Below are 13,622 nucleotides of genomic sequence, written 5' to 3' on the forward strand. Positions count from 1 at the left end.
AAACCATGTTTTCGAGTTCAACATAACCTTTAAAAGTCGATGTAGGCCTAATTTGCGCGGTACGAGATTTCCAGAAACTGACTACGAACAGTATACCGAGTCCAAATTACAATGAAAGATTAAGAAATGAACGGATTTCGCCATCATTTTGGGTGCTTTTGTATCTAATGTGCTTTATTTTATTAGATGAGAGAATTAAAAACTACTTTTGGTCGATTGTCGTTTGGCTTGGCGTTGTTAGATTTATCGAAGAGTTTGGCTAGCGTAATCAAAGTTGCTGAACTGAAAGACGTTTTCACGGGAAAATGACGAAGATTCTCCTGTAAAATTGAATATAAAGTATCGAGATTTTGAACTCGCGTACCGGTAATTAATGCACTTTCGCGGTCTAACATGCCCGCCTCTCATCCAGAGGGCCCGGGTTCGATTGCGACCAGGTCAGGCAATTTTACCTGGATGTAAGTCTGGTTCCAGGTCCACTCAGCCTATGTGATTACCTTTAATTGTGGAGCTATCTAATGGTGAGATGGCGACCCCGATCTACAAAGGCAGGAATATCGGCCGAGAGGATTCGTCGCACTGACCATGCGCTCCTCGTAATCTGCAGGCCTTCGGGCTGAGCAGCGGTCGCTTGGCAGAAAGTCCCACTGGGGCTGTAGTTTGGTTTGGTTTAGGAGTTTTTGTAAGATTATAATTATACATATTTCATTTTTGTGATGTTTAGCCAAATTGTTGATGGTTTTCATTCATTCCCGGATTTTCCGTTTTCCCGTATTGTACGTTTTATTTTCATGGTCCCTCGGAAAACGGAGAATCGAGGTTTCACTGTATTGCACCTCAAATCTATTTTTCTGAAGGGAGTGTGGAAAAACTTTGAAGAAAATAACTCTGAGGATAGCTAATGTCACTGCCTCATTTCAAACACCAAAGATTCAGAATATGCAACATCTTAGTCTAAGGTTGTATCACTTGAGTGGTCAAAAATGAAATGAAGATAGTGAGAGAAAAACAAATGGGAACAACCATTTTATTGTTACTGTATACTATAATTAACTGAAACAATAAAATAGTTTACTCAATAATTCATATAAAATTACTGTCCATCTGCAGTTGAAATTCAGAGTTAATAATACACATTAAATATGTTGTGATAAGGTGATTCAGAATGTAAAGGTCCCTTTAAAGCATTTATCTGGTGGCACACTTGACACCCATCTGATGCCCTGATGCTGTTCATAAGCTTAAATGTGGATTTGTACATTGTTTAACAGTTAGCTGAAAAGCCATCAGTCATGTAACATCTGAAACCAAACATTCAGTACTGTATAAAATGCAACGACTATTTACAGAAGGTCATCACATGAGAGGGAGTGAAGTATCAGTCACCAATAGCAGCTTCACAAAACTGTGAGAGAACAAATACAAATACCTATCTTCCATTCTTAGCCCATAAATAAATACATCATCACACAACACACTATACCATAGTACATAAAGTCAGAAAATCTCAAATGACAATATTAGATAGCAAAATGTCACTAACCCAAGCAAAGATTTTATAGTATATAATCTTGGCAGCAGTCAAGAAGGGACTTCGTGCTACAATTCTTCTATTGTTGTGTGCAGTCACTCGACTTGATACTCTCCTCAACATATCACCAGTGATGGTGGGATAATGAGTGTAACAAGCTGTCTCGCAGAGACCCACGTATTTGAACAGCGGCAGAGTGAAAGCGTAGCCCATTGTGTCAATGTAAAGATCTGTGGAAACAAGGAGAGGTCCTTTAACTTCACCTGACCATCTGTAAAAATACATAATATTAACAGAAATTAGAAAGAAGAGCTGGTTTAGACAAAGAACACATAAATACACTGACTGACAGAGCAAATGCAACACCAAGGAGGAGTGGTTCGAAAGGGATGAAAGTTGGGGAAAAAACAGAGACGGCACGGACGAATAATTGATGTTTATTTCAAACCGATATGCAGGTTACACAATGCGCACAGCATCGACTCAGTAGGATGTAGGACCACCGCGAGCGGCGATGCACGCAGAAACACGTCGAGGTACAGAGTCAATAAGAGTGCGGATGGTGTCCTGAGGGATGGTTCTCCATTCTCTGTCAACCATTTGCCACAGTTGGTCGTCCGTACGAGGCTGGGACAGAGTTTGCAAACGGCATCCAATGAGATCCCACACGTGTTCGATTGGTGAGAGATCCGGAGAGTACACTGGCCACGGAAGCATCTGTACACCTCGTAGAGCCTGTTGGGAGATGCGAGCAGTGTGTGGGCGGGCATTATCCTGCTGAAACAGAGCATTGGGCAGCCCCTGAAGGTACGGGAGTGCCACCGGCCGCAGCACATGCTGCACGTAGCAGTGGGCATTTAACGTGCCTTGAATACGCACTAGAGGTGACGTGGAATCATACGCAATAGCGGCCCAAACCATGATGCCGCGTTGTCTAGCGGTAGGGCGCTCCACAGTTACTGCCGGATTTGACCTTTCTCCACGCCGACGCCACACTCGTCTGCGGTGACTATCACTGACAGAACAGAAGCGTGACTCATCGGAGAACACGACGTTCCGCCATTCCCTCATCCAAGTCGCTCTAGCCCGGCACCATGCCAGGCGTGCACGTCTATGCTGTGGAGTCATTGGTAGTCTTCTGAGCGGACGCCGGGAGTGCAGGCCTCCTTCAACCAATCGACGGGAAATTGTTCTGGTCGATATTGGAACAGCCAGGGTGTCTTGCACATGCTGAAGAATGGCGGTTGACGTGGCGTGCGGGGCTGCCACCACTTGGCGGCGGATGCGCCGATCCTCGCGTGCTGACGTCACTCGGGCTGCGCCTGGAGCCCTCGCACGTGCCACATGTCCCTGCGCCAACCATCTTCGCCACAGGCGCTGCACCGTGGACACATCCCTATGGGTATCGGCTGCGATTTGACGAAGCGACCAACCTGCCCTTCTCAGCCCGATCACCATACCCCTCGTAAAGTCGTCTGTCTGCTGGAAATGCCTCCGTTGACGGCGGCCTGGCATTCTTAGCTATACACGTGTCCTATGGCACACGACAACAGTTCTACAATGACTGTCGGCTGAGAAATCACGGTACAAAGTGGGCCATTCGCCAACGCCGTGTCCCATTTATCGTTCGCTACGTGCGCAGCACAGCGGCGCATTTCACATCATGAGCATACCTCAGTGACGTCAGTCTACCCTGCAATTGGCATAAAGTTCTGACCACTCCTTCTTGGTGTTGCATTTGCTCTGTCAGTCAGTGTATTAAAATTAGTATGCATGTCTCGATAGTCCAGTGGCCAACTTCTATCCACATTATTGAGGAGTGACCTCTGAGAAAGTATGATGGACCAGCCCAAGATTGTCATCAGTGCTACACACCCCCTTCTTAGAATGGCTACAGCAACTGGACATTAATTTGTAAATGTGAACACTACCAACATTCCTGTCCTTGTATATATTGTAAATTTTCTTTTTCTTTTGTATACTTGCCATACGATAAATAAAAAAGGTACAATTTTCGGCTCTATCAAGAAATTATTTTAGATATTAAGAGGGGTCCTCCAGTTTTATGCAGAATCTGAAACACAGCAATGCGACTGTTTATATTAAGAATACCAAATACACTGGCCAGGATTCGAATGAAGGTTGCCTAGGTAAGAAGCCTTTGATTATGCTACGTGGCTACTTCTTAGGTAAGAGTGTCTCAGCCAGGTTGAATCAGCCCTTGAGAGTATACTCAGCAAGCTGCCTTATCTGAAGGACAACAGTTCTGATAGTGAAAACTAAGATTATTGGAATGCTGATCATGTATGTTCAAAGTATTATAATGTTTGGATTGAGAGGAGGCTGTTTGGGAGTCCTGGATCATCTGAGCCTTGTAGTCCTAAGGTAGAAGAGAGAACAGGTGTAGGAGAGGAAATAATGATATGAGTTTTTCACACAGGTATTACCAAACCATGAGCACAATTAGAAGCAGATTCCTTTTTATGGTCATAATAGGACATGATAGATGGCAAAACAAGCACAATTAACTGCAACTGCTTGATAACAATGGAAAATTGCTCTAGCAATACAGCTTTTTCATCAAAAGTGCTGGGTAACATCAAATGAAAATGTAATCAGTAGAACTGTTTAAAACATGATGGTCAATCTCATTCTTGAAAAAGCTGGCAGACTGTCAAAAGAACCATATCTGTACTGAGTAAACATGTTGTTGTCCGAAGCAAATCGATATACACGAATGTCTCTTTTCATCTCAAGTACGACGCCACAATCGATGCACAGTGCTACGAAGACATGTTGCAGAAACTGAGGCATGCTATAAAGTCAAAACGCACGGACATGCTATTGCATAGTGTTATCATCGCTCATGACAAAGCCTGCCCCCTCACTGCCAACTCTGTGAGGAATATACTTCATATATTTGGTTAGGAAACTCTTCAACAACCTCCCTACAGCCCAGATCTCTCCCCATACAATTTTCACATATTTGGGGAGCTGAATTTTTAAGTGGAATCAGAACCACAGGACATAACTTTCAATTTAGAAAGACATGCATGCACTGAATGAGATCTGAACTACATTCACCTCGATGAAATACTGGTGAACAAAATCACCCCCTTGATGATATGTATGAGAAGCCCTTAATGAAAGTATAAACAAAGAACATGATGGCACCGCAAATTGAGTTAATATTTTCCCTTTGTGTCTGAGCACATGGTTCCAAATATTTCCAAAGTTGTAGGATTTTTGTTTGGTGTTTCAGAGTTATCATGTCCTCATTAGCTGCCTCTGTGGATCCGTGGTAGAGTGTCGGCCTCCAAATCCCAAGATAGCGGGTTCAAACCCGGCAGAGGTAGTCGGATTTTTGAAGGGCGGAAAAAAGTCCATTCGACACTCCATGTCGTACGATGTCGGCATGTAAAAGATCTCTGGTGATACATTTGGTATTTACCCAACAAAATTAATTAAATCTCAGCCATAGACACCCAAGAGAGATCCGGTTTACTCTGTCTGGCATCTAGCGGACCTAGAGTAAAACGGAACGTCGAAACTGACGAGCAGACAGCCAGATGGCGTCAAATCGAAATATCTGCACATGGTAGCTGAGGCCATATGATTATTATTATTTATGTCCTCATTGTCATGGAAAAGTTGTACAGATGTACCATACTGCTGCAAAGTGTCAAATGAGAATATATGGTTCCTGAATTATTTTTGAAGTACATTTTACTCATACTATATTGCTTTGCCCTGTGTTGTAGAAATGTAATATTTAACATACTGAAAATATGACAATATCATAGTCGTTTTTCCTTCAGTAGTTATACATAATTCAAGTCCTGTAGGTCTGAAAACTTTGTATACAACAGAAAATATAATTAGATGATCTTGTATTATTCTATAATAAAAATGCAAATGCATGGAACCAGTTGGGAATTACCTTTAGTAATTTGAATACTAGTTATAATTGTAGAGAGGTCTACCAGTATTTGCCTGGTGTGGAAATGGGAAAACTAGTGCTGCCGACAGTGGGGTTCAAACCCTCAACCTCCCAAATGAGAGATTATCTGAACAGTGGGAACATACAATTGTATGAATTTATTAAACACAAGACTGAAAATATGGGAAATAGTAAAAATCTATATATATATATATATAAAATAAGAGTTTTGTCTGTACATTGCTCAGAATTTGAAAAGAATGGTATTTCTGTATCGGTTATGTCCACAGTAACAAGGAAATGGACTTTTTACTTTTCTGTAATTTCTGTCTGTCTGTATGTATGTATGTATGTATGTACACGCATCATGAGAAAACGGCTGAAGAGAAGTTAATGAAAATCGGTATGTAAAGTCAGGGGATGAGCCATTACAATCTAGGCTATAAATAATTTTATTCACACTGAGTGAAATGGTAGTTTAGGGGAAGGCCTAAAATGTAATTCTCAAATATTTATATTATTAGCGGTCCTATCAATAAATACTACATAACTAAAGTTATATAGAATTAAATTTCCGATCATTTATATCCTATACATTTTTACCATACTGGCTATGATAACACAGATATTCATGGATTTGTATTTTTTTTTTTGCTATATCAACGCCGAGCGACGAGGAAATGGGTTAACGGAATTTAATGAAAATCAGTATATAGGCTAGAGTCGGGTAATAAGAAAATACAGTCTAATATGTAAACAATTTTATTCACCCTGGAAGAAATTGTAGTTTAGGGAAAGGCACCTAAAATTTTTTTTAAATACGGTACCCATGTTATTGGTCTTATCAAAAAGTACTACATAACAAAAGTTGTAAAGAATACAATTTCCTATCATTTAGGTTTTATTCAGTTTTACCGCACCAACTATGATAAGAGTGGTATTTCAGAGTCGGAAGAAGACTAAATGTGAAGGTCTACAATATCGAAAGTGCATAACATTGATCAACAATAACTTACATTGAGCATTGCCACTCAACTCCGGTAGCATGACATTCCTCGGGTTCATACATTTCCTGATACTGCTGGTACGTAACACACTGGTTCACCATAGTATTCCAGTTATTCGATCCCTAATCTGACGCGCTGTTTTGAATGAGCAGTGCGCACACTTAGGCCTAAGTCAGTGGCTAACGTAGTAGTAGTATGATCTGGTCTAGAATTACAATTTAGGACTATTCCAAATTTTAGCACCACAATTCACTAAATAACTCAAAATTCAACCCTAAAAAGAGCCATTTCTTAAGTAAAGCTTCTTCCTCTTCACTTTTATTAAATTTTGCATTCATTTTATTCCAAATTAGCAGTGAAGAGGGGTTTCTCTTCTGGCTTGGAGGATAAATTTGCCTCTAAGTCAGATAGATTCTTCCACCGCCAGTGTAGTGAATTGAGATTTTCCGACTCAAGTTTTTTCCTTGGGACTCTCCACTATTCGACACGACCCCCCCACTCCGCTGGAAAAAGACGAAGAGTGTTCACGGATAACGGTTGTCTGCGGTTTGGTCATTCCAGCTTTGGAACTTTGGACTGTTAGATCAGCAGCGTAGTACTCTTCGTTAAAAGTGAGAAAATGTGTGGTTTTTCATTTGATCGAGTATTTCATATGAAAGCATTGCTTTTAATCGTGCCATTCCTCCTGACATCATTGTAGTGATCTATGTTCATTTCAGTTGGGAAAACCACTAAGACAGTCTTTCTGAAGATGTAAAAAGGCAGGTGGAGAGTGTCTGCCATTATAATGAAAACTCCCAAACTTGATTGTGACTGATGGTAGGCAAGCGGGTCTACCATTACAATGAAAATTCCCTCACCCAGTTTTCATATGAGAAAAGACGTTTGGTGACTTCCCCGTCGCGTTTCTAGGGTAACGTTAAGAGCTATGCAATTTAATGCAATCTTGCTCACGTGTACATTACCAAACCTAGAATTCTGTATACAATGCAGAATTCCGTAGCGAAGCACAGGTACATCAGCTAGTATCAAATAAAATAAATAAAAAGTAACAGTAGGTGGGAATAACTTCGGGACTTGTTAAGTGCAAGTGTTGTCAGCTGATATTTGTATCCAAGTATTCATTTCTCTCCTGCAGTTCTTTCATTATCTGCATACAGATGTCTTTGATAGCTTAGCGAACCAATCCTAGCATGAAACATAAGGCCACACTGACTGTACCTAATGGAACGTGGAGGATGTGGTTGGGCCTGACATAGTTTACACCTCTGATATTTCTCTTCTATCTTCGACGTTTACATTAAAATTGTGTAACAGCAGCTGAAGTGATTGTGCGCCATCAATTATGATCTTCTGCAATGGTATATTAAGTACTCAGGTCAATACTTGTGCTCCTTAGGGCCTTCGAGTTGATCCTCATAGTGCTTCACTATGTTCACTATGAAGGGTTCGTCGAAGAAGTCTATCATCTCTCATAAGCTGGACATGTGCAATCCATCTGACAAGGAAATTATCAATAGGGTCACATTGAAACTGACAATGAAATTTCGCAGAGGATGACAGGTACTTATTCAAAATATTTGCTGACTTTAACTCAACAAATCTCCAAGTCCAACAGTTCAAATACTTAAACAAAATAAAAAGACTAGACACAGTTATAAATAAACATGAAATATTTAATCTTCAGATAAAGGTATTTTTTCAAAACATGACGAACAATAAAATAGCAAGAAACGAAGATATGGACACACCAAGTGATTAACTTTTATTTGTCAATTCTCAGTGCATTATGATGATACCAAATAACAGTGAAGTGTGAGTTTTAACGAATTGTAAATATTTTTCTATGTGTGTGAACTGTTCATAAGTTAAGTTTACTGAATTGTTTAGCTGAAGAGAGTTCAAAAAAGAACTGAAACTTGTTCTAATATAATAAAATAGGAGTTTTAATATAATTTATACAGTGTTGATTAGGTGGAATATCCCTATAATGTCTGTTGTTGAAATTATGTGGTATGTTTCGAGCTGTCAGTGGAGAGATGGCGTGGAATGACATTAGCTGACGAATAAGCTTGAGTGGAGCTTTTAAAAGTGGGAAAGATCATGATATGAAGATAAAGTTGGAATTCAAAAAGACAAATTGGGGCAAATATTGATTTATAGGATGAGGAGAAAAGTATTGGAATAAATGATCTAAAGATAGGGAATCTGCCATCTGGGCAACAGCCCTAAATGCAGATCATTGATGACTGACTGACTGAATAATAATACTATTTGTTTATGTCCCATTAATTATATTTTTACAAACAAGGTGCTGAAATTTTGTCCCATGGGAGATTTTTACTTGCCAGCAAATCTACTGATATGCAGCTGGCATATTTAAGCACCTTCAAATATCACCATATTCAGCTGGGATTGAACTCACCAACTTGGGCTTCGAAGGCCAGTGCTCCACTGTCTGAGCCAATCAGTCTGGGAGCGGGTCAGTATGGAAAGAGAGATCATTACATAAGAGGATAAACACAAAAATATACAATAACAAGGTCAATCTCATGAGATTCATACACTGTCGTTTTCACATTGATTGACTCCCTCTTCATCAATTTCAGTTCTGCTGTACCAATTTCTTCTCAGCTATAAGATTGGAACTGCAAAAGTATTTATGTCTTTTGTTGAAGTTCAGGAGATGGTTAAAATGCCTGGCTGTTGAATTACACACAGAAACCACACAATATAAACCAGCTATTCCATTTCATAGCGAGCTAAGCAATTATGACATAGGTTAGAGGTATGTGCCATAAGAGGATCACAATAAGCCTTCTGTTCATAGAGCAGGATTTCATAATACTGTTACATGCCAGCCTCATAGTAGCCCCATTTGGTACTTCCTGGAAGGGGCAAGTGAGTCAAACGACCGGGGATCTCCCAGCTGGCCTGGAGGTCAGGGTCAGCCTCTCCATGTATTGTTCTTTTTTCTCCCTATTTGTTTTACGTCGCACTGACACAGATAGGTCTTATGACAACGATGGGATAGGAAAGGCCTAGGAATTGGAAGGAAGCGGCTGTGGCCTAAATTATGGTACAGCCCCAGCATTTGCCTGATGTGAAAATGGGAAACCACGGAAAACCATCTTCAGGGCTGCCGACAGTGGGGCTCGAACCCACTATCTCCCGATTACTGGATACTGGCCGCACTTAAGCGACTGCAGCTATCGAGCTCGGTCCGTGTATTGTTCTTGTTGGCTGGCTTACTTGTGAGTTTCTGGAAGATGCAAAAACGGCACAAATACTCCAGTACACATCCCCCGAGCTTTAAAAAGGGAGGCTACACATGGACAGTCAGTTGGTGCTGGACTCAGAGTCAGTGTCGGGCTCCGTGGTGGTGTCAGTGTTAGAGTCACTGTGGTACTCAGCGTTGTAGTCAGTGTGAGACTCAATGCGTTAGGGTTTGGTGGCTGGGTTGAGGGCGATAGAGGCATTGGCTGTAGCTAATGTCCCACCAAGGTCCGAACGAGGAGTTGTGGTGGTTGTGTTGGAGAGACAAGTGAGTGGCTGGACTGTAGACTGTGTATGGGACAGAAAACTATGTACTCCCTTGTGTGTGTGTGTGCGTGCGCGTGTGTGTGTGTGTGTGGGCGCGCGCGCGTACTTCTGTGGATTAGGACCGCCTTGAGTCAACAACTGAAACAGCAATAGTGAGTGTAAGATTGGACCTGTGTTAATATTTGCTGTTGTGACTACTGCCCTGCTGTTTAGTACTGTTGAGACCAAGTGAGTTGGCCGTGCAGCTATGAGCTTGCATTCGGGAGAAAGTGGGTTCGAATCCTATTGGCAGCAACCCTGGGGCTGTACCTTAATTAAAGCCACGGCCACTTTCTTCCCACTCCTAGCCCTTTCCTATTCCATCGTCGCCAAAAGACCTGTCTGCGTCGTGCGACGTAAAGCAAATTATAAAAAATAATAATAAAAACTGTTGAGCCATTGCTGTTCAGATGTTCACTGCATGTGACTGTGTAAATTACTGGACTGTCTCAGGAGTCGAACCAAGGAACTAGCTTTCTGCTATGAGGGGTTACTGGATTTGGAGAAATGAAAGTTAGGGCAATCCTGTGAATAGGATTAGAGCTTCCTTCAAGTAAAGACTGTTCAGCTGGAGTCCTGCTGGGAGAGACTTGTAAATAGACAGCAATTAACAAGTGTGGCCTCTCGTGGTTGAAAAAAAAAAAAAGAGAGAGAGCGTGCATGTGAATTTACTGGGTCATCCTGAAATAAATTGCAGATAGTATTTTACTCGTAACAAACTGGTGTCAAAAATGGGACATTAGAAATTCAGGAGAGGTGGATAAAGAAGATGAAAGACCATCAGAAGGAGACAAAGGACGACCAGAAGAAGACTGAAGGCGGCCTGAAGGAGATGGTAGGCAGCCATAAAATGTCGAAAGACAACCAGAATAAGATGGAGAATGGCTAGATGAAGTCGGAAAACCACAAGGAAAAGACAGAAGATGGAAGATGGTCAGAGAGTTGGCTGTGCGGTTAGGGGCACGCAGTTATGAGCTTGCATTTGGAAGATAGGGGGTTTGAATCCTATTAGCAGCAACCCTGAAGATGGTTTTCCGTGGTTTCCCATTTTTACACCAGGAAAATGCTGGGGCTGTACCTTAATTAAGGCCATGGCCACTTTCTTCCTACTCCTAGCTCTTTCCTACTACATCATCGCCATAAGACCTGTCTGCGTCAGTGCGAGGTAAAGCAAATTGAAAAAATGAAAAAAAAAAAAACAACTATTGAGCTGTTGCTGTTTAGTTGTTCACTGCACGTGACCGTGTGAATTACTGGACTGTCTCAGGAATTGAACCAAGGAATTAGCTTTCTGCTATGAGGTGTTACTGGATTTGGAGAAGTGAAAGTTAGGGCAAGCCTGTGAATAGGATTAGAGCTTCCTTCAGGTAAAGACTGTTCAGCTGGAGTCCTGCTGTGAGAGACTTGTAAATAGACAGCAATTAATAAGTGTAGCCGCTCATGGTTGAATATAATTTTGTGTGTGTGTGTGTGTGTGTGTGCATACGTGTTCGTGTGAATTTATTGGGTCATCCTGAAATAAAATAAAGACAGTGTTTTATTCGTAACGAACTGGTGTCAGAAGTGGGATAGTAGAAAGCCAGGAGAGGTGGATAAAGGAGATGAAAGATTGTCAGAAGCAGACAGAGGACGACCAGAAGGTGGCCTGAAGGAGATGGAAGACAGCCATAAAATGTTGGAAGACAACCAGAATAAGATGGAGAACGGCCAGATAAAGTCGGAAAACCAACAGGAGAAGACAGAAGATGGTCAGAAGAAGATGGAAGATGACCAGAAGGAGGCAGAAGTAGACCAGAAGATGCTGGAAGATGACTGAAAACCACCAGCAGAAGACAGAGGACAACCAGAAGAAGATAGGTGATGGACAGAGAAAGGTCGACGAGGGTCTCCACGAAATAAAGAATGTTCTGCAGTTCGACGCTCTCTCTCGAAGATCTCATCCAAAAGACTGCAAGCTCTGTTCCAGGAGGGAGGCCAAGCACAAAGCTTCCTGCTGAGTGATCACCATAGGGTTTGAAGGAAACTGGAGCTGTGACGCCTGGATGGAAACGCAGAAGGATGGGGATCCTCACCTTCCTCTGGTCCCCCTGGCTTACCAGTCTGCAGTGCATGATGCTACAGGATCTACTCCAGCGAGGACGCCGGGTGAAAGAGAGTGCACCTCCTGGTAGATTTAAGGTTCGGCCGATCTGAGGACCATCCTGCCCCGACCGATCAGTACTGCCTGGATCTGATAAGGAGACCAGAGGATGTACATAGCATTGTCCGTAAGAGTATGAGCACAGAGAGCAACCTAGTGAAGGCGAGGTACGACCAACGAGTGGACAACACCAGAAATCATGCGAGCGACCTAGGAGGGCTATATAACCCCGTACGGAAGACAGGCTTGTCTCTCAAGCTCCAGACGACGTGGAAAGACGCTTACCATGCTCTGAGGGGATTAAATGACGTCAGCTACCTACTATGATGGAGGCCAAGATGAAGGTGGTACGTCTAGACCGACGGGTGCCAAACCGAGGAACAGCTGAGAAGATAACTGATCGGGATGATAAGCTCTCGAAGGCAGGGAGCAGGCAATGTTACATGCCCGCCCTGTGGTAGCCCATTTCGGTACTTCCATTTTGTCTGCATCGTCGATACAGCCACACTCGGTCGCCCTCCTGGAAATCCACAAAGTTCACCAGCATGTCATAGAGGGCTCTCATCTGGTCACTGGCTACCCTCAGATGATGTTGGGCATAATCGCGGAGCAGCTCCGGATGAGCAGCCATAAGGAGGGGGCAGTGTAATGGTTACAGCGTCCGCCATGCCCATTTGCAACTTTGGGACCTTGAAGAACGGACATTATCCTGTGTAGTGTGCAGCCGGCCGCCTTTGGAATACAACGCACAGTGAACTGCCCTAGGGTACAAGGGATTGAGTACAAGTGCGTACGTATGTGAACGGTGTGACGTACTGTTTACTGTGAGTATCAGTCTGTAGTGCTAGTGCGAGTGAACAGACAGAATAAGAGAGAGCATTAATAAAGGGATGGAGAGGGGGCTGGCCTTACACTAGACTTATCAGTGAGTGGTGCAGTTTAACAGGAAGCAGGAGGGCCACATGGATGACGTCACAAGCCTGCCCAAAGTTGCAAATTGGCATGGTGGACTCCATAACCATTACAATAGCATAAGTCGCAATGGCTGGTACGCATATTTCTTCAAGTATTTTTCGCATATATACTTGCTGTGTTAATCCATCTACCCCTTTTCTGAAGCTATTTTTCTGCTCCTTGGTTACAAAGGAACTTGCATATAATCCAAGATAACAAAGTTAATTAAATAAAGGGATAGGACTGTCAGGCCAGTGTGTGACTGAGATATGTATGTTCCACATCTCCTCCTAAACAACAGAACCGATTTCAACACAACTTGGTACACACCTGACTTACTATCTGGAGAAAAATACTTTGGAGGTAAGACACCCCTAGAGGTGGGGGTGGGGAAATGTGACGTGTAAAAATAATAAAAAACCTCACCTAAACTTGGCATGACACAGAAACGACTTACTATTTGGAAAA

General features: G+C 42.4%; 1 protein-coding gene across 1 annotated transcript in view; it reads right to left on the reverse strand.

Moving 5' to 3' along the window:
* Alg11 (ALG11 alpha-1,2-mannosyltransferase) overlaps nucleotides 1-13,622 on the reverse strand; it is a 61,431-nt gene that overhangs the window by 30,187 nt on the left and 17,622 nt on the right. Inside the window, exon 5 of the mRNA XM_067134926.2 lies at nucleotides 1,544-1,761. Within this exon, the coding sequence (XP_066991027.1) occupies nucleotides 1,544-1,761 (218 nt within the window). The remainder of the gene's footprint in view (nucleotides 1-1,543; nucleotides 1,762-13,622) is intronic.

Source organism: Anabrus simplex, chromosome 1 (assembly GCF_040414725.1).
Source record: "Anabrus simplex isolate iqAnaSimp1 chromosome 1, ASM4041472v1, whole genome shotgun sequence".
NCBI lineage: Eukaryota > Metazoa > Arthropoda > Insecta > Orthoptera > Tettigoniidae > Anabrus > Anabrus simplex.